Raw genomic sequence first — 20,548 nt, 5'->3', positions numbered from 1 at the left:
TCCGTGAGCCTGCTTCTTCCCCTGCAAAATGGATACAATGGAATTGTTGTTACTGCGCTCAGCCAGGTTGTGCCCCAAATGCCGGAATCTCACCGCCCTCTTCCCTGACCTTCAGCCCCTGTCGGCTAGTGGAGCGGGAGGCGGGAGGGCCAGAAGTTCCCCCTCTGGCTCCCCTTCCCCTCCCCCCCCCGCCGGGCTCCTGCTTACCCCGCCGCCACCCCGCGGCCGGGCTGCTGCAACAGGTCTGCAGGCGGCGGGCGCGCTGGGGGCGGAGCGGCCTCGCGGGCTCCGCGCTCGGGGCTCGGGGCTCGGGGCGAGCGCTCCCCGGGGCCGCCCCGCCCGCCGTGCTGCCCGCGTCTGGCAGGGGCGGGCGCGGCTCGCGAGGCGGCGGCGCGAGGCGAGCCGGGCGCTGCGGCGGCGGCGTTGGCGGGGACGACCCGGCGGGAGCGGCGGCTGAGCCGAGCGGAGCCCCGGCCCCTTCTCCGCTCGTCCGCGCTTCCGCTGCGCCAGCGCCGCGCGTGAGCCCCGAGCCCGAGGAGACATGAGCGCCCGGCGGCCCGGCGCACCCAAGGCGCAGCGGCCCGGCCCCGCGGCCCCGTGATGGGCTCCTGCGTGTCGCGAGGTGAGGGGGCCGCGGACCATAAGGGAAGGAGATCGGGCGCCCGGGGCCCCGCGCCGGGGACGCGCGCACGTCCCCTCGGCCGCTCCGAAGAACCTCGGTGGGGGTCGGGGGGGCGACCCGCCCTTCCCGGCCGGCCTCACCCCACCCCCGCCGAGCCCCAGGGGACACGGTGCCCCGAGGGGGACAGGGCGTGAGGGGGGAGCAGCGCGGAGAGGGAGCGTGGGGAGGTCACCGCATCCCCAGCCCCGCTTGGAACCACACCCCACCAGGCGGCAGAAGCAGGGTCGCTTCCTCTCCAGCAGCCAGCCACACACCCCCTGCCGTGTGCCTCGGAAGGGACGGAGGCTTCTACTTGCTCCTGGCTTCTCTGGGGGCACTGCGGGGCACCAGGAGAGCAAGCAGACCCTTCTTCCCACACCCTCCAAGACACAGGCCTTAGTAGTTCAGTGTCCCCACTCTGTCCCCTTACCCCACGCCCCTGTCTTCAGAGTCCCTGAACCCCATTGGCAGCAAGGGGTTAATGGAGATGAACAGGTTATAAAGGAGGTTCCCCTTCCCCCACCCTCAGCCCTAACTCCTCAGCCCCACCCCCATCCTCGGTCAGGGGACAGGAAGGGACAGAGACAGCTGATGTTCCCAGTAACCCCTGGGCCTTTGACTGGGCACTCTCCCGCTCTTCTTCTGTGCCTGAGCTCCATGGCTCTCCCCAAGGTGGTCCCCAGGGAGCCGGAGTGAGCTGCCCTGGGGGGGAGGTTTGGGGGTGGCAGGGACTTCTACACAGAGCAGGGGGGATGGGCAGATGAGTCTTTGGAACCCTCCCCACCATCAGTTTTCCGTCAGGCTGCTGAGCAACATTGTAGAAGAGGCTGGCTGGGTCATTCTCCCACCCTGGTAACTTCACCCCACAGTGGGACCAGTTGGGGGGCAGTGAGGTGAGGGGGTGACTGAGGCCTTGACTCCAGCTCTGCAGGCTGAAGCCAAATCCACTGACCCCAACCATGGCCTTGGGGGGGTGCCACCTCACCCATCACCCCCAGTAGCTTACTCAGGTGTGGAGGGATGACCAGGCCTTGGGGAGGGGCTGGGCAGGCTCTGGAGGGGACCTTGTCCTGGGAGATGTTGGGGAAGGAGCGCAACCCCTCCCCCCATCCTCTGGCCTCTATGGGGCTCTGCCCACAAGTCCATGTGGGACATTCAGGTAAGTGGCTCAGCATGTCTCAGGAGGGTGTCAGGGCTGGGATCATGGGTGGGGCTTAGGCTGTGTGAGGTTCATTCACTTATTTATTCATTAAGCTGATGTTGGCATGACACCTACTGTGTGCGAGGCGCTGTGTACACGCTGGGCACCCAGAGGCGGTGAGCCCAGCACAGCATGTGCTCTGAGGCCTACAGCCTGGCCAGAGGGGAAGGTAGTGTTAAGAGTGAAGAGTATTTAGTGTTCTTTAGAACCCACAGGCTCTCAGTGTGTCTCCAGAAACCTCGAAGGCTCTGGGCAGGCTCCAGGTGTTGGGGATCTGGTGTTTCCTTGTTGACTGTGTCCCTCCCCCATCACTTGGCCATCCTGTGCCAGGTGCTGGAGGCCCAGCCCCAGGTGGACTTGCCTGTGACCTGCAGACCAAGGTCAGGCTGCCAGGTGGTGCCAGGATTGGGGCTGGGGCCCAGGTCCTCTGGCTGCCACCCCATACCTGGTGCTGGAACCCTCTGCCCTGCCTGTCTGAGGTCACACTGGCCTGAGGTGGGTCTTCTCCACCCTTCCTTCAGTGGCTTGGGCTCCTCGTTGTGTATTCTGACCTTGTCCCCATCCTGAGGGGTCGGCCTACTTCCAGTCTCAACATGCACGCAGGCGAGTTGGATGCTCGTAAAGAAGGTGTGAGACCACTTCAGCAGAGGACAACCATCGTCCCAGTACTCCGCGTTCTGGGTGGCCAAACCACTAAGTGGAGGCCACCCACCCCTCTAGTCATCACTAATGCTCCCAGAGTGCTTACGGCTTACCAAGTACTGGTGGGAACATTCAAGGCGCAACTAGCTAATTTGGGGTCTATACTATCACAGTCCCCATTTTTACAAACAGGGAAACTGAGCAGAGCCCGAGGCTGCATAGCTAAGAAAGAGTGGGGCTTCCCTGGTGGTCCAGTGGTTAAGAATCCGCCTTCCAATGCAGGGGACACGGGTTCGATCCTTGGTCAGGGAACTAAAGATCCCACATGCTGCGGGGCAACTGAGCCCTCGCGCCACAACTAGAGAGAAGCCCGCGTGCCGCAGTGAAAGATCCTGCCTGCCGCAACTAAGACCCGATGCAGCCAAAAATAAATACATAAATATTTTGAAAGAAAAAAGGAAGGGAGGGAGGGAGAGAGAAAGAGAGAGAGAAAGAAAGAAAGGAAAGAAAGAAAGAGCAGAAGTAGGACTTGAACCCAGTCATGCTGACTCTGGAGCCTGGGCCCTTGTCCTCTGCACCACACAGCCAGCCCTTGGACCCAGGGCCGGGCCATTCTACTCCTCTCCAGCTGCCAGCTGGAGCCCCCACGAGCCTCTGAGTCTCCACACCTGCACCAGTTGCTAACAACAGCCCTGTTACTCGAAGCACTTCCCTGTGTCAAGTGCTCAACCTGCAGCCAGGCCAGGAATTGCTGACCTCCTGCTGATGCCCATACCAAGTCCAGAGCCCGCACGCAACTGGGGCCACCCCAGACAAACCCCAGGTGCAAGCCACACCTGGGAGAGCCACCCCATCCCAGCACTGGGCAGCAGTTAGCTTCTGCAAGCCAGGCCTGGGAGGGTAAGAGTGCGGACTCTGGGAATTCCCTGGTGGCGCAGTGGTTAAGAATCCGCCTGCCAATGCAGGGGACACGGGTTCGAGCCCTGGTCTGGGAGGATCCCACATGCGACAGAGCAACTAAGCCCGTGCACCACAACTACTGAATCCTGCACACCTAGAGCCCAGGCACCGCAACGAAGAGTAGCCCCCGCTCGCCGCAACTAGAGAAAGCCCGCATGTAGCAACAAAGACCCAACGCAGCCAAAAGTAGATTAATTAATTTAAAAAAAAAGAGTGCGGACTCTGGAGCTGGCCAGCCTGGGTTCGCATCCCTGCTCCGCCATTCACTGGCTTTGTGACCTCAGCAAGTTACTTAACCTTGTATATGTATCTCAGTGTTCTCGTCTGTAAAATGGGAATAATACCGGTATTGACATCTTAGGGTTACTGGGAGGGGATTAAATGACTTAGTTCACGTAAAGCACTCAGACCAGTACCTGGCGTGTAGTAAATACTGTAAGTGTTAGCTGTCACTTTAATTTTTAATTTTTAATTTTTATTATTACCCTTCTGTGTAGACAGCTAATCCAGACCCTCTTGGCTGGGAAAGGGCAAGCTACAGAGGCTTTGAGCACCGTCCTGCCTCATGGGAAAAGAAACAAGCATTTGAGGTGCTGAGAACATGGGGGAAAGTGATTGGGACCAGATTAAGACAACAAACGCTGTTTCTAGAGGCTATTTTGTGTTCATTATCTATTTTTAAGCTACCATTTGTTGGGTGCTTATCCTGAGCTGCCTGAGGCATCACTCGCCTGACCTCGTTAGTCCTCATTCAACCCTGGAGGGGGGATGTAAGGCTCAGAGATGGGAAGGGTCTTACCTGAGGTCACACAGCCAGAACACAGAGAGGCAGGATTTGAATCCAGGACTGTGTGATCCCAGAGCCTGAGCACGGAACACCTGCCCTTTGCTTTCTCATGTCCCCACATGGAGGGAGGTACCGAGCGTGTGGCCAATGCTCAAGAAATTCAGCCCTCTGGAATAACTCCAGTGTTAGCATTCGGTTTGGGATTTGCTACCACCGTTGGTGACAATCTGTACAGAGCAATCTCTGTCTATCCGCCTCTGTCCAGCTCCGGGTCTCTCAGTGCCCATCCCATGCCCCTGGCTTCAGAACCTCTCTGCCTGCCCCTTTCCGCCCCAGCCCAATCCTCCAGACCAACCCATCAGCCTCTTGCCCCCCACCCTGGGGTCTAGCGCACCGGGCACTGGCGGGTGGTGAGAGCAGAAGTTGGAGATGGAGGAGCTCCTTCTGGAAGGCCAAGCATCTGATTATGTCTGGGAGAAGGCACAAGCTCTAAAGGAGCCGACCAGAACCACCCCCAGTACTCAGGCCCACTGACTGTGACCCCTCCATTCTCAGCCTCCCAAGGCCCGTCTCACCTTGGCCCTAGCAGAGTCCGTGAGCAGAGTCCCCCTGGGCACGGTGGAGAGACTGAGGAAGGGGTAGATGGGGCCTTGCCCCCCCTTTTTAAAAAAATTTTTATTGGAGTATAGTTGCTTTACACTGTTGTGTTAGTTTCTGCTGTACAGCAAAGTGAATCAGGTACACGTATACATATATCCCCTCTTTCTTGGATTTCCTTCCCATTTAGGTCACCACAGAGCATTGAGTAGAGTTCCCTGTCTATACCGTAGGTTCTCATTAGTCATCTATTTTATACATAGCATCAATAGTGTATATATGTCAATCCCAATCTCCCAATTCATCCCTCGCCCCCATCGGCCTTGCCGTTTAGAAGCTCACAGTCTGAGGAGGGAGACACAGCCTTGCCCTTGGAGTTGTCTAGTGGGGGAGGTAGGACACACAGGTGGAAAAACAGCCTGACGACCCTCTCAGGAGATCAGCGCTGGTCAGTAGTTGGAGCACAAGCTTTGGCGTTTCAGACTGGCCTAGGTTTGAACCTCATTTCTGCCACTTACTAGTGGGTGACCTTGCAGAGGTGACTTAACCTCTCTGAGCCTCAGTTTCCCCATATGTAAAATGAGCATAACAGTACCTACTTTGCTGGGTTGCTGTTAAGATTGAATCAGAGATAATGGATTGAAAGGCCTAGGATAGTACCTGACACATAGCAGGTGTTCAATAAACAGTGCAAGCAAATTACTGTATGCCAGACTTTGCCCATTAGGGCTGCTGGTAAGGTAATAGCCTAATACATCTGAGGACAATCTAGGCAGGCTGCCTGGAGGAGGTGAGGCTAGATCAGGGTGTTCAAAGAAGTTGGGCCACAGGATGGCAGAGGAAGTAAAAAGGAGCTAGGATGTGTGGAAAGTCCTGAAGAGGACATGGAAAGGGACCCCTTTGGGCAGCTCTGAGTTGTACCAACTCACTATGGAGCTACTGCCGTGGACCTGGTGACCTGTAAATCAGTGTCGTGGGGGGCGGGGGGCACTTTGTCTCCTAAAGGCCAGGCCACTGCCAAGTTCAGAGGGACGGACTGCGGCCATGGCAGTGACTCACGAGGACTCACCCTTGGTGACCTCCCTCTGCAGAGTCCCCCAGGGCAAGCTCCAGCCCTGGGGAAGGACCAGAGGAGCGCTGCCTGAGATCTGTCCCAGGGTCAGAAAGAGGATGTGAGGTCTGGGAGGAGAGGGGGACAGAGCCGCTGTCGTTTATGGAGTGCTTGCTGTGGTAGGTGCTTCATCCTCACGGCCACCCGCCAGTATTCTCATTTCACGGATGAGAACCCTGAGGCTCCCAGGGGCCGCGTCACAGGCCCACAGCCCTGGGGCTGACAGTGAAAAGGCGGGATTTAAACCCAGGACAGGGACTGTGCAAGGAAGGCCTTGCCCGCTGTGCTCTCTTCGGTGCAAGGCAGGAACCTGGCATGTCACAGCTGAGTGGCACACGCCTAGGGCGCGGATGGCTGGAGGACTGCATCGTGCACTCGGCCGCAGGGGTCCCAAGAAGCTTAGGGGGGAGGCCCGTGACTGTCCAGGGAGGGTCATCACGAGGGGCCATCACAAGGGGCTTCGGCTGCTGCTCCGTTTACTGTGTGCTTTCAAGAGGAGGTCTACCCTCTCTGGGCTGCTGAGAAGGAGCAGGGTTAAGCCTGGAACCACTGTGTCCTCCTGGGGTGTGGAGCCCTGGGAGACACTTTGGGGGAGGTGGCGGCCACGATGACAAATGGGCTGGGACATAGGCACCAAGGAACAGCTCAAGGGGCTGGATGACTGGGAAGGAGGTGAGAAGAATCTGGGTGGTAATGTTGCAGACGCACCCAGGGAACGAGCAGAGAAAACCAGTGTGGGAGCGTTGCAGCCAGAGGGGTTTAGGTGAAACATCAGGAGGAGCTGCTTGGGCGGCTGGACTCTAGCAGATTGAGGAGCTGGCATGGGAAGGCAGGAAGCATCCTTGGTACGCAGAGAAGCTCCGGCTGAAGGCAGAGGGATGGAGGGGACATCTAGATGACACCCCTCTCCTTGAAGGATCAGGGTGGCCCCGTCCAGGCTGCCGTGGCAACCAGAGGCCCGTCACTTCTGTGGCCAGGGCAGGTGGGGGAGGGGGGGCAGTCTGAGAAGGAGCCTCAGACCTTGAGTTTGGGAGAGTAGGGTGTGGACTGGGAAAGGGGGTGGTATCCCCACAGCTCCCTTGGGAGAGGAAGGTGCCCACAGGAGCAGAGGCTAGGGGTCTCCTCAGGCTATCCCCCAGCCCCCGCCCCACATGAAATGCTGTGTTTTTCCAGTTGCCGGTGGTGACGTGGCTGCCGGTCCCAGCTGGGCGAAAAGCAGCCTATGATTTCACCCTGGGCTGGTTCATTACCTGACGTCTCCATAGCAACCAGCCTGTGACATCACGGGGCCAAAGTCCTCAGGGGAGAAGGCAGCTTTGGCAGAGGCGCCTGCACCCCAACTGAGGTGGGGGGCAGGAAAGCTGGGGAGGGGGCTGGGAGCCAGGAGCCCACGTCCGCCACCGCGTCGAACGATAACTTTGTTCAAGTCACGTGCCTCCAGGCCTTCGACATCACCTGCCAGCTCCCCTTGCTCCCTGGCCTGTGGTTGCAGAGTTGTAAAACAGCTTCGGGCGATGGGCAGGGGCCTGGAGATATTCCCGCACCCTTCAGAGTTCCCAGGGGTAGTCTGCAGCCCGCACCACCCTGTCTGCACCTTGGAGGCCCCAGCTTGTGCATGCTGGCACCTTAAGAGTGTGACTTTCAAACTTTTTTGACTGGACCCATAAGAATAAATTATTTTGCTTCGTAATCCAGTACACACACATGTGCACACATGTGTGTCTGTGCAATTGAAACAGAGGCTTCGTGAAATAAGACTTAGCCTGTCTCTGCAGTGGGTTCTGATATTTTCTATTCTACTCAATTCTACTTCATTCTTTTAAAATGTGACCTAGTAAATTGCTTGCTTGACCCACTAAAGGATGCACCCCTGGTTTGAACACCACCTTTGAGGGACCTGGAACGTTGCCTTTGTACACATGGAAACTCTGATGCCCAGAGAGGGGCAGGACTCTGTCAGGGTCACACAGCCAGGACTGGGCATGAAGAGCAAGATGTATTGCACACTGTGGGGTGCACGGCTTAGCCCCCATGATCCCACGCTGCCCTCGCTGCTCTTAGCGCCCGGGTCACTGAGCTGTGGATTCAGGGGGTGGGGGCTTAACCTGGCTCCACTTCCCTTTTCTCCGGTCCCCGCTCCAGACAGTCTCACTTGAACCTCCCTGACCTGCCCGCCCGTAACAGCCTTCGGGCAGATTCCAGAACTCTCTAGCCTCTTCTGGACACTAACTGGACACCCAGTTTGGATGACAACTTTCATCTCGCATCCCATCTGACCCTCTCCTTCTCCCCTTCGGCCATGGCTGGCTGCTCTTTACTCTGCTGGCCTCCCTCTCCTCTCTGTGCCCCTTTCTTCTCTGACATGGTGGGGTCTGGCATGAGGAACTTGAGAAAAAATGGCCAAGACATTTGTATTTATCTGGAGCTCTAGTGGTCTCCCTTGGCTACCACTGGCTCAGTGATGAAGCCTCTGTGTTGTAGGCATGGAAATATTCATTCCTTCGTTCTTACAACAAATGTTTAATGAGCACCTACTATGTGCCAGGCCCTGGGCAGGTGCTGGGACTAACGTAGCAAATAACACAAGGTCCCAGCCCTCACAGAGCTCATGTTCCAGTGAGAAACCATGAACAAGGAAACAGGCACACACATTGTGGAGTGATGGGTGTAAAACAGGGTGAGGGGATAGAAAGAGTCGGGTGTCATATTAAATAAGATGGTTGGGGAGGCCTCGCTGAGGTTGTAACATTTGAGCAGAGACCTGAACGGAGGGAGGGAGTGAACCTGTAGGTGGCAGGAGAGTCCCAGATGGAGAAAAGGAACGAACGGCCAGTGCAAAGGCCCTGAGGCAGGAGTGTGTTGGAGTGAGAGAGGAGGAGAGGAGGGACATGAAGTGGGAGGGGGGCCAGGGTCTCTCGGGTTAGCACGTGTGAATTCTCCGGGGAGCCATGGTGGGCGGCGGGGAGGGGTTCCCCACTATAGAGCCCATGTCGTGGGAGATCTGACCTGGTTTGACCTCTTCCATTCCCTGCCCAATCCCCTTTTCCCCCTAAAGTGATCCACCCTGCAGCCTCTTGGGGCTGGGGTCCTCTTGCCTGCAAGCAGCCCTCTTAGGCGACTGCTCAAAAATGGAGCAAACCTTGGGTGGAACAAGGCTCAAACCTGGCCCCTTCCTCAGTGTCTACTTGACCCTTGACAACACAATGTTCCCCTTTGCAGGCTTCCCAAATTTCTGCAGGTGAGTCTCTGGGAGCCCCTCATTTAGCCCGTGGGGAGAAATAGGTAGAATCAGAAGGGGATTGACGGCTGGGGTAGCAGAGCCGGTTTCAGCCACTTTGAAGAGAGCGTCCGCTCCCCCCATCCCGCCTCCACCCCCTGACAGTGGCTTTCTTCAAAAGCGGGGCCCTCAAAGTGTCTTGGTTCTCAGTTTGGATCCTGGTAGACAATTCTTGAGGAACAGGACCAGTCTCCCTCAGCTGCCCATTTTACAGATGTGTTAATAGAGGCTTGGAGAGGCGAAGTCACTTGTTCAAGGTCCCACGGTAATAAAGCGCAGACCCAGGATTTGAACTGGGCAATCTGGCACCAAAGCTTCACCCAGCTGTCTTAGGAGCAGTTCCTCAGGAGCAGACCCTGAAACGGGGATGTGGGTACAGCTGGAATGTGAAGGAAATCTTACGGAGGAAACCAGTACAGGAGTGGAGAGAGCGAGGCAGAGGAGATGCAGCCAGGAAAGGGTGTCTGTCGTCCTGCGGGGGGTGGTTTCTGCCTAATCCCACAGGGAACTCTGGGATGAAAGTGAAGCTCAGCGTTTTCCCACCCAAAACAGAGGAGCTGGGGTCCTGCCCCTCCAGTCACGGGCTAAGGGCCGCTCCGGTGGTAGCAGCGTCACTTCTCAGTTTCAGCCCAGTTGCCCGCGGGCAGCCCGCTTAGAAGGAGCTCAGGTGCTGCCTGTTGGAAGCAAAGTACGTGGGGAGGGGCCTGTGGGTGCACAAAAACAGGAGAAACAGATCCACCGGGATCTGGGGGATTGGGTGCAGCAGCCACGCCATCCCCTCCCACCCGGTTCTTCCCTCCCTGTTAACCTCCAAAGTCCCCGAGTCTCCAGTTCAGCCCACTCTCCTCCATCCACCAGTGGCGCCCCCAGCCTCGCCTCTGGAGTTGCCTGACGTCTCTCATCTCCAGCCTCAGACCCTCCCTGGCCTCAGCTTCCTCCAGGAAGCCCTGTCGGCTTCCATGCCATCAGCTGCTCCGCCTCTCCTCTGCCCGCGCTGGCCCAAGCCAGAAAGGGGTGGTGGGAGCCAGCGCCCAGGGCTGGATAGGCTGCAGGCTGGGACCAGTGTCCCGCAGAGGGCCCCCCTTCCTGTGGCAGCCCAGACGCTGCTGCTCCTTGCAGACTCCTTCCAGACCCCATGGCTTCGTGCAAGCCCCGCCCACCCCACGCCGTCCCCACCGTCTTCCCCCACCACCATCCCCATGCCCGCCTCGACCGCCTACCTCCTGGCCAGCTCCCTGCCATCAGCTCTCCTGCGCAGCCCCCAATCCCCACCCCGAACTCATCAAAACTCTTTTTGTGCTTTGGAAGAGGGTGAACCTTGGCGTCAGACCCACAGGACTCAGGTCCTGACTGCCGGCGACTGGCTGTGTGCCTGGGGCTAGTGGCTTCCCCATCTGTGCCTCCGTTTCCTCACCTGCCAGGTTGAACCACAGATTCCTTCCCCTCTAGGTCAGGGTGAGGACTCTGCCGTCACACTGAGAGAGGAGAATGTAGAAAGCAGAGCAGTCCTCTGGCGCTGCTGTTGCCCTGGCTCAGCCTTGTGTTTGAATGAGGGGCTCTGCGGGGGAGGTGTTCCTGCATCAAACTGTGAGCTCCCGGAGGGCAGGGATGGAGTTAATCCTACCTCGTCCCCACGTGCTTGCACAGTGTAGACGTCCAGTAGATGGATGCTGAGAGAGTGAAGGAATGAATGGCTGCAGGGATGGATGGACGTGGATGGATGGATGGATGGATGGATGGATGAATGCATGAATGAATGAACGAACGATCATCCCCCAGATCTTCACATAACTGGGCTTTTCCTGATACTCAGGCCTCAGCTCTGAGAAGCCCTCTCCAGCCCCTCCTACTTAAGCTGTCACTTTTTTCTTCATAGCTATTACTGTTTCCTAATGGGTCTTACTCATTTGTGAGTTTTTGGTTAATAGTCTCTCTCCCTCACTAGAACGTCAGCTCCATGAGGGCAGAAACCATCTCTGTCTTCTTCACCATTGTGTCCCCAGTACTCAGAACAGCGCGAGGCGCGTAGTAGGTGCTCAGCTAATACTTTTCAGTGAATGCAAGAGTAACTAAATGTATTAATCAAATGAATGATAAGGGTGTTCTCTGTCATCCTGGGGGGCGGTGGAGGAGTCCTCTTCAATTTGGCCCAAGGATTCAGTCCAGCAATTCCGGTTGCTCAAGTCAAGGTGTTCATTCCCTCAGCAACGACTGTGAACCTACAGTGTGGTAGGCCCTGGGGATGCATCAGGGGCAGGCCGATCCCTGACCCCCCCCCCCCACATAAATAATTTTACCAGACATCCTGTGCTAAATGCTGTAATAAAGGTGGAAATCATCCCCACAGATGTTTACAGAGCACCTACTAAGTGCAGGCAGGGTTCTACGCTCTGGACGCAGAGCACTGAGCAGGGCTGCCATGGTCTCCATGCTCAAGGTGCTCACATTTGTTGTGGGGAGAGGGGTTGGACTCTTAAATAAACAGAAATATCAGAGGGTGATGACTGTGAGGGGAGTGACTGGTGGCCGGCGTGGGGACAGGGAGGGCCATATTGAACAGCGTGGCCAGGGAAGGTCTCTCTTGAGCTGAGTACTGGATGATGAGGTTCGGGAAGATCTGGGGAAAGAGTGTTCCAGGTGCAGGGGAGGGGACAGCAAGGACAAGGGACAAGCTTGGCCATTTGAGGAGCAGCAAGGAGGCCAGAGTGGCTGAAACAGTGAGCGAGGGGGCGGGCAGAGGACTGAGGCCAGGAGTGGGCGAGCTGACCTGTAGGGCCCTGAAGGCCGAGGTGAGGGGCTGGCTCTTCTCCTAAAGTGCCATGGAAGGAAGCCAGGACACGTGAAGACAGTCTGACCTGGAATGCGATGTCCCTGTGCTGCTGGATGGAGAGTGGATGGCAGGGCCAGGAGGGGAAGCAGGTGACTGTTGGTGAGAGAAGGTGATGGGTCCCACCAGCGGAACAGCGGTGGGTATGGAGAGGGATAAATCTGGAATGGAGCTCTGAGAGAGAGCCAGTGGGACTTGCTGGTTGATTGGATGGGGATGGTGGGGAGAGGTGGGGAAAGCAGGACTCCGAGAAAGCTCCTGGATTTTTTGTTGGTACAGCTGGGCGGACCATTGCATCATTTTCTAAAATTGGGGAAGTAAAGGAAGATGGACTCAGGTTTGCAAGTTCCGTTTTGCCCGGGGTTTGCTTGAGATGCCTATTGGGCATCCACGTAGGGAGCTGGAAACTCATTCAAGAGCTCAAGCAAAGAGTCAGGGCTGGAGGTGTAAATGTGGGTGTCAGCCACATACGGGTGAGATCTCTTGGGAGAGAGAGAAGGGAGGCAAGGGGCCCGGGATGGAGCGGTGGGGCAGGCTCAGGGGATGAGCAGTGAAGGAAGATGAAGAAGAGCGCCATGGAGGTGGGAGGGAAGCCAGGAGAAGGGTGTGGCTGGAGAGGGAGGGAGGGATGGGCGACACCCTCGTGCCTCCTGGGTGGCCACCGAAGATGGGGCTGAAGAAGTCACCGCTGAGCTTGGCCCCATGCAGGTTTCTGGCCACTTGCCAAGGGCTGTCTCATGAAAGGCTGGTTGGAACAGGCGGAGGAGAAAATGGGAGAAGATGGGAAGTAGAGGTTGGACAGAAGTCTGGCCACAAAGGGGGCAGAGGAGTGAGCAAGGAGTAGAGGGAAGCAGGGGCCAGGAGAAGGTCTTTAAAGGGGGGAAGAGGGGGGACTGGGGGCTGACCCAGAGGTGAGGGGCCTCCATGAGGCAGGAGAGAGGAGAGGGGATGCTGGCAAGAGTCCCTGAGCCTAGAGGCATTGCAGCCCGTGCCACGCTGATGGGCTGACTTGGTGGGGAGGGAACACAGGCAATACGAGAAAGAGTGCAGAAGCCCGCCCTGGAGGGAGGGCAGAGATGGAGCCCAGACCCCGGGTGGAGGGACTGGTCTTGGACCGAGGGGGGGCAGTTATTCCTTTGTCACAAGACAGAAAGCAGACGATGTAGCATGCGGGCAAGGCAATGATTTGAGGTGGAGAGAGTGGGGTGATGCCTTCTGAAGGCTCCTGGGTTGCATTGAGAGCTAGAGAGAAGCCAGCAGCAAGGTGCGGGGAACAGCAGGGGTGTCAGTGTTGGGAGTTCAAGAAGGAAAGAGGATGAGGTAGTCAACCTCGCAGGACGCAAACCAGCAGGAATCAGAGAAACGTAGAAGGATCCTTGGGTAGCGTCCTGTGTGAGGCCAGCGGGCACCGATTTAACATGACGCCTGTGACTTTCCCCAGCGACGTGCAGCTCGAAGGGTCCGGGCACGAAGCAGGCAGAGGGTTAGACTAAACAGGGTTAAGAGAGTCAAGGGTATCTGCAAAGGAGAGCTCGTAGGATATGCCAGGAAGTCTTAGCTGGGCCAGGAGGGAAGTGAGGACATGAGGAGTTAGTGGAAGGTAGAATAAATGGATTGGAGGTCTCCGTGAGGTCACAAAATTGCTGGAGCGTGGGTACTAGAATTAGTGCAAATGGAGTAACAAGCAGATGGGCAAGTAAACCCCACTGAGGGGATCTGGCTGGACTCCTCACCTGCTGTGGGCTTGAGTCTGTTTTCTACGAAATGATGTAATAATAAAGTAACACCCATCTCTCAGGACTGGCTTGAACAAGCTTCGTGAGCAAGAGAGCTCTGGGCTTTTCTAAGTTCCTTCTGTCTTTCTTTTTTCCAGATTTGCTCACAAGTACCCACAAGGACTGCCCCGTGCCCCAGGGCACGGCCCCCCTGAACCCAGACTTGCCCTCCAGCCGCCCACCCATCGTGGCTCCAGACCATGTCACTGGCAAGGTAACTGGTCACGCTTCATCCCCACCTTCACCCCCACGTATGCCCTGGTTCCTGGGCTGTGCCCTACAGCTCCCCACGGGGAGCAGAAACCATTTCAGCCTCCTCTGTCCCTGCCGAACTTGGCTGCTTCCTGTGGGATCAGGACCCCTCAGGGTTGGTATTCAGCTGGATGAAGGTCTGAATTGGGCTAGGCATCCAGGAACTGAACCAGACCTATTTAGAAAAGAGAGTCCCACGCTGAAGGGCTTCCCACCCAAATTAACTCAGCCTTGCAGATTAGATGTTCTGTTACTAGCCCATGGACTCCTTAGCAGCCTGCACTGCCAGCTGGAGAGTAAAGGAATGGAATTCTCAGTCCAGATAGATCAGGACGATCTTGCTAGGGCCTCAAATCCTGTGCATAATTTCCATCTTTGCCCCAGAGGTTGTGGCTTGAACCTACCAGTTGATATAATTACCTTTTTTTTTTTTTTTTTGAGCACATACCACATGCTAAGCGTCGTGCTAGGCACTTTGCCTATGTTATGTCATTTACGCTTCAGCACAACCTGTGAGATGAATGGCATTGTTACCATTTTACAGAGGACGAAGCTGATGTTCTGGGATGTTGTCACTAGTCCAAGGATACCCAGGTAGAAATGGCAGAGTCAAAGGCCAGCCCAGGTCTGATCTATCCCCTAACCCACTGCCTCTCCTGGCGGAGCCATCATTGCACCCCCCGCTCCTCTCTCTGCATGCCAGGGGACACCAGGGCATGACCCATGAATAGGCAGACCCCGACCTCAGGGACGACCAGAAGGCTGACCCACACCACCAGCCAGGGCTCCAGGATTCGCGCCATCTGCTGGCACAGTGGGCCAGACCCTGCCTGTTCCTCTTTCTCCTCTTGTTTTAGGACAAACAGATGGATTTCTGTTGGGATCCTTGGCAGGTCAGTGCACTTGCCCATCCCCCAGTCTAGCCAGCCTCAGCTGACACCATTGCCCCGCCCCCCCCTGCTGGGCCCAGCCTGGACACACAGGGCTGCCAGCCCTGGGGGAGGGGGGCCTGATGGAAACAGGGCTGGGGATGGTCCTGTGGGGGGTGGCAAGATGGCCAGAGGACGTGGGGAGGGTGCGTAATGGGGATGGGAGGGGTGGGGGGAAATCATCTTGCAGGTCTGCCTCACCCTGCTCACCACCAACCCTACCCCGTTTCTCCAGAGGTGCTTCCAGACCACCAACGGCTACCTGTCCGACTCCAGATCCTGCTCCAGCAACTACAACGTGGCAGCCCTGGCCACCTCGTCCCTTGTGGGTAAGCTCCAGCTGCCCTCTCCTGTCCTAGAAGTTCGCACAGCAACCCCCAGGCACTGGCGGTGGGAAGGTCAAAGCTGAATTGTAGCTGGAAGGACTGCGGCCCTGCTGGATTCAGCATTTTCTAAATGCCAGGCTCCGTGCTGGGCTCTGCAGGACTTAGGGCTCCTGCCCTCCCCCAACCCCGCCATGGGTTAAATTGTTGGGCTCTCCACAAGTTCTGAGGGGATGGCCCCAATTTTCCAGGTGTCTGCCAGGTATGGTCTCCCTGCTTCTCTGCAGCACATGAAACCTGCCCTTGTGCCGGCTTGGGTCAGATTCCCTAGAAACAGAGCCCAAGAGGGGAATTGTTGTGCTAGTGATTTCCTGAGAGGTTATTCTCCAAGGAAACCTGTAGGGAGCAAGGGCAGCAGGACAGGACAGGGGAGGGAGCTCAGCAGAGGTGTAGTTGCAGAACTCTTGTCTTTCTCAGCCTGATCCCATGGGGAGCACAGGAGCATGACTTGCACCACAGAATTCATGGCACTTTGAGGCGAGGTGGCTGGTTTTTTTTTATAAATTTATTTATTTGTTTGTTTGTTTTGGCTGCGTTGGGTCTTCATTGCTGTGCACGGGCTTTCTCTAGTTGCGTGAGTGGGGGCTACTCTTCTTTGTGGAGCACAGGCTCTAGGCGCATGGGCTTCAGTAGTTGCAGCATGCGGGCTCAGTAGTTGTGGCTCGCAGGCTCTAGAGCACAGGCTCAGTAGTTGTGGCGCACGGGCTTAGTTGCTCCACAGCATGCGGGATCTTCCCGGCCCAGGGCTTAAACCCGTGTCCCCTGCATTGGCAGGCGGATTCTTAACACTGCACCACCAGGGAAGTCCCAAGGTGGCTGGTTTTATATTACTCCTCCATCGGTCCATCACTGGCTGCCACCTTCCGAGCACCTCTGGGTGAGGCAGCTCCCATCAGCTAAGGGCAAGGCTCCCAAGAAGGGCACAGGTGTGAGCCGGCAGCAGCACCTGCAGTGGCAGGGGGTGGGCACGCCGGCCAGCACGGCATCTGCCCCACGTTGACCACAGCACCAGCCCTTCTCAGCCAGCCAGCCTCTGCTCGCAGCTTCGCTCCTTGATCCTCAGGCTCCCATTTCTTTACATCCCTCACAGCTCCCCAGAAGGCCCTTGCTGCCCCCGCACATTTGCCCCTGTTGTTTCCTCCACCTGAAACCCCTTCCCTCCACCTCACCTGCCCCTCGGGGGCCACTGAACCAGCCCCTCCAGAAACCTTCTCTGGTTGCCAGCACTCCCCAACCTGGGGGGGGGTCTCCCCCTTCTTTCCACCTAGATCTTTCCCATTTTCCCAGAGTTTTATGTCTCAGTTTCCTTCATGGATGCCTTTCTTTCTTAAATATTGCTGCTCCTCACGTCATGGCTTCTGGGACCAGTGACTCCCAGATTTGTGTTCTCAGCCTGGGTTAAAGGAGATGCCGAATCGTTCTTGACGACCTTCTATCTATCATCTTCCACATCCGACCGGTCTACTCACAAGAACCCCTCCAGGCCCTCCTCCCCATCTGCCCAGCCCTGTCCTGTCTCTTGCTGGATCCCTTCAATGGCCCCTAATGTCCCCCTGTCTCCACCCTTGGCCCCCAATCCTCTAATGAGGATGTTCTTCCTAAACGACAGATCTGGCTTGTCACTCTCCTGCTCATTACCGTGCTGTGTCTCCCCATTGCTCTAAGGAGAACAGTGGCGCCCTCAGTCTGGCTCGCTTAGCCCCCAGTCTGGCCCCTGTTGGGCTTCCCAGCCTCTCCTGCCTCCCTACTCCTGGTGTTGCCCCACGTCTTGTCCCCAGTAGTCCTGGAACCATGCCAGACTCTTCTATGCCTTCATCCTCTTCTCATCTCTGGCATAGCCTCCAGTCTTGCCTCTGTTTATCCAACTCAAGCTGCCTTCAAAGCTGGACTCCAGTCTACCTCTTCCAGGAAGCCTTCCCTGCCTGCTACAGGTCTCACCCTCAGCAGAGCGGGCAGTGTCCTAGGCACAGGGGCTGCTCTCTCGGAACTTGTTAACTAGTGGATACAGGGAGGGTTGGGTGGATCTTGAATGGATCCTTGAGTGAATCTCCTTGAGCAGAAGGGTCTGAACTTGGTCACAAAGGGAATGAAGGGTGTGACAGGTCTGGAGAAGAGGCACCAGGTGGGCAGGAGCATTGATTGGGAGCAGGACACGGGGGTGGGGTGGGGCATGGAGCCTGCATATGGGTGGGGAGCATCTACGTGAGAGGGCCTCAGGCTGTGGGAGGGCGTGGGGCAGGCGGGCCTCGGGCACGAGGCATTGTCCTGGCGGGCACGAGGCATTGTCCTGGCGGGAGGAACTGGACAGGTACAGGCACTGTGGGTGTGGGGCTTTGCGGACGCAGGGCACTGGGAGAGGATGGGGCGCTGAATGGATGTGCGGTACAGGCCATTGGATTGCCCTGAGGACCTGGGAGGCCTGGGGTATTGGGGGGGGGGCCTGAGCTGGGCCTTGGGTCAGAGCCATCACTCAGCTGCCCTCAATTGCCCCAGGAGTGGTGCAGAGCATCAAGGACCACATCACAAAGCCCACGGCCATGGCACGTGGTCGCGTGGCCCACCTCATCGAGTGGAAGGGCTGGAGTGCCCAGCGCTCAGGCTGGGAGCTGTCCGCAGCCGAGGACGAGCATTACTGCTGCCTCCCAGATGAGCTGCGTGAGGCCCGCTTTGCCGCAGGTCAGAGGGGCGAGGGGGAGCTTGGGGACGGGGACTGGCCGGGGCTGTAGTCCTTAGGGGACCCAGGGTCACCACCTGGGCATTGTCTGGGCAGGCAAGAATAATGCCATGGGGTGGACGGGGCATTGGTGGGCACATGCTGATCAGCATGCCCGGGCATGGATGGGCAGCCCCAAGAGGCAGTGTCTGGTGCCAGCCTGACCTGGCACCGGATGCCCCCCACACCCTCTGCCCGTGCCCCTGCTGAGCCGGGTCCGTCCCCCACAGGGGTTGCCGAGCAGTTTGCCATCACGGAGGCCACACTGAGTGCCTGGTCCTCGCTGGACGACGAGGAGCTGCACCCAGAGAACAGCCCCCAGGACGTCATCCAGCTACAGGGTACAGCCCGGCGGGCGCCAGGGCGGGCTGGGTGCGGCAGAGCTGGGGCTGCGTGCCTGCTCTGCCCTGTGACCTCAGACACAGCCCCTCTGTCCCTCAGCCTTAGTTTTTCTTCATCTGAAAAATGGGGCTGGTGATCCTTGCCCTGCCCATTGCCCAAGGAGCGCCCCGAGCATAAAGGAGAGAAAGATAGATGATAGACAGACAGACAGATAACAGGAATTAAGTGCTCACTGTGCCAAGTGCTTTACATGTGTTATTTCACTTTATTCTTATGACAGCTCTAGGAAGTAGATGCTGTTATCTCCATTTTACAAATGAGGGAGACCGAGGCATCCAGAAACTCACCTCAGATTACACAGCTACAGGCATCAGAGCCAGGATCTGAGCCTTAACACCAAGCACAGTCAACCACCTTTCTAGGACCCCAGGTTACTATCGAGGGCTTCAGGGAGCCTGGGTCCTGGGTGGCGCCCGCCTACCCACTATCTCATTTGCTCCTCCCTGTGACGGTGAGGGGAGGGAAGGGAGTGGAGGCCTGGGAGGGGCACTGGCTGCCCCACTTCTCAGAGCACAGAGCCTGCTCTTCACTATTCTGCTCCTGCCACCACCACCCTGTCACCCCCCCAGGGAGAAACGGACTCAGAGAGGTTCAGTGACATGACCAAGGTCACACAGCTTGGCAGTGACAGAGCCAGGTTTGGAGGCGGGTCTTCTGCCCCTCTCCCTGCCTCACAGTCCCGGAGAGGGTGAGGAGCCGGGTCTTCTGAACTTCATTCCTCACCTCCCCGCACCCTCCCCCCGCCCCCCGCCTGCTGCTTTTCCAGACCTGGAGAGCATCTACCTTCAGGACAGTCTTCTGAGTGTCCCCTCGCAGGATGACAGTCTTCTGGCCTTCTCCTCCCCCGATGGATGGCCCTCACCTGGCGAGCCCCCCACCATAGCCTCTGGCCCGCAGCCCCCCAGCCCCGAACAGCAGCACCGGCAGCGGCTGCTGGGGGCCCCGGGGCCCGAGCGGGGGGCCCGCCTGCAGGGTTCCCTCCCGTCGGTGGACAGCGGCTCCCTCTCAGAGGAGGAGGACGAGGTGTTCTATAACTGAGGCGGGCGCCAGAGCCTGCTCACACCGGGACCTGGCCCGGTGGGCAGCCCAGGTGCATCAGGACGCCAGGGTCTGGCTGGGCATCTCTTGACCCCTCAGGGCAGGCACAGGGTGGGTGCGGCAGGGCTGGGGGCCAGCATTCCTTGGGGACCATTCCGTGCCTCTGTGGACCTGCCCCCCGCAGCGGGAGCCGTAATCCCCTTCTCCCTCTTTACTTGGCTCAGGCGGGCACCTTCCCCTGCAGTTTCTGCCATCAGCGAGCTCAAGGACTCTCAGCAGACACCAGGCAGGCCGCCCGGAGGGGCCAACAGCCAGCTTCCCAGGCAGACAACCAGGGAAGGGCCTGGGAGACCCGCCTCAACCCCAGGGCTCGGTTCCTCGCCCCTCCCCTCTGTGCTTCTGCCCCCCATCAGAGGCGGGGTAGCCTCTTGGGGTACCTAACGTCTGCTCCTTAGTGCTCTTCACGAGGATTCTGTCTCTGGAGTGTCTGTCTGTCCCTCACTCTCTGGATCTGCTCCCTGGTGCCCTGCTCCCCCCTCCCATCTCCCTGAAGGTTCTCTGAAGACATTAAAGTGGTGGATTCACCCTGGAGGAACTTGGCCTGGTCTCTGCTGGGGACGGCATGTCCTCAGGCCCTGGCGGGGGAGCTCTAGAAGGACTTTGGAGAGGGCCCCTACCCCCAAAATACACAGACAGCTGGTCAACCTGCTGCCAGCAGCCAGGAGGGTCCCCGTGGAGGATGCTTAGGGATGTGGGCTCTCCAAGGAACCACACGTGGGGACCCCGCTTTGTCAACCCTGGCTCAGCCAAGGAGGAGGCTGAGGCTGCTGGGGTGAGGGAAACTGGGCCACAGGGTCGTGCTTACACATGAGGACAAGCATCATAATCCTGGTGGGAACCTGCTTTCATAACTCCCTGCCAGGAAGGGGGACGTGAGGAGGCGTGGGAAACCAGGGCCCAGGCCTGCAATGCCCACATGACCACCAGGGGGCC

At 57.9% G+C, this 20,548-nt stretch overlaps 1 protein-coding gene across 2 annotated transcripts; it reads left to right on the top strand.

Annotated features, from left to right (window-relative positions):
• Nucleotides 1-251: 251 nt before the first annotated feature.
• FAM131C (family with sequence similarity 131 member C) lies at nt 252-20,146 on the top strand. 2 transcript variants are annotated; one of them, XM_057551432.1, is made up of 7 exons: nt 252-622; nt 13,937-14,052; nt 14,948-14,983; nt 15,255-15,348; nt 17,896-18,078; nt 18,346-18,456; nt 19,780-20,146. In XM_057551432.1, the coding sequence occupies exons 1-7, from the start codon at nt 601-603 to the stop codon at nt 19,977-19,979; spliced, it is 762 nt and encodes a 253-aa protein (XP_057407415.1). In that variant the 5' UTR covers nt 252-600; the 3' UTR covers nt 19,980-20,146. The 2 variants fall into 2 exon arrangements, with proteins under 2 accessions (XP_057407415.1, XP_057407413.1); XM_057551430.1 differs by having other exon boundaries at nt 19,284-19,923.
• The last annotated feature ends 402 nt before the right edge of the window (nt 20,147-20,548 follow it).

The sequence above is a fragment of the Balaenoptera acutorostrata genome, chromosome 1 (genome assembly GCF_949987535.1).
Source record: "Balaenoptera acutorostrata chromosome 1, mBalAcu1.1, whole genome shotgun sequence".
Lineage (NCBI taxonomy): Eukaryota > Metazoa > Chordata > Mammalia > Artiodactyla > Balaenopteridae > Balaenoptera > Balaenoptera acutorostrata.
This window is presented reverse-complemented; position numbering and strand designations above follow the sequence as displayed.

Coding starts and splice junctions, on each gene's coding strand:
- FAM131C (XM_057551430.1), top strand. CDS start 601: ATGGGCTCCTGCGTGTCGCGAG. Junction 15,349..17,895: donor GGCCACCTCGTCCCTTGTGG/GTAAGCTCCAGC, acceptor CAATTGCCCCAG/GAGTGGTGCAGAGCATCAAG. Junction 18,079..18,345: donor TGAGGCCCGCTTTGCCGCAG/GTCAGAGGGGCG, acceptor CGTCCCCCACAG/GGGTTGCCGAGCAGTTTGCC.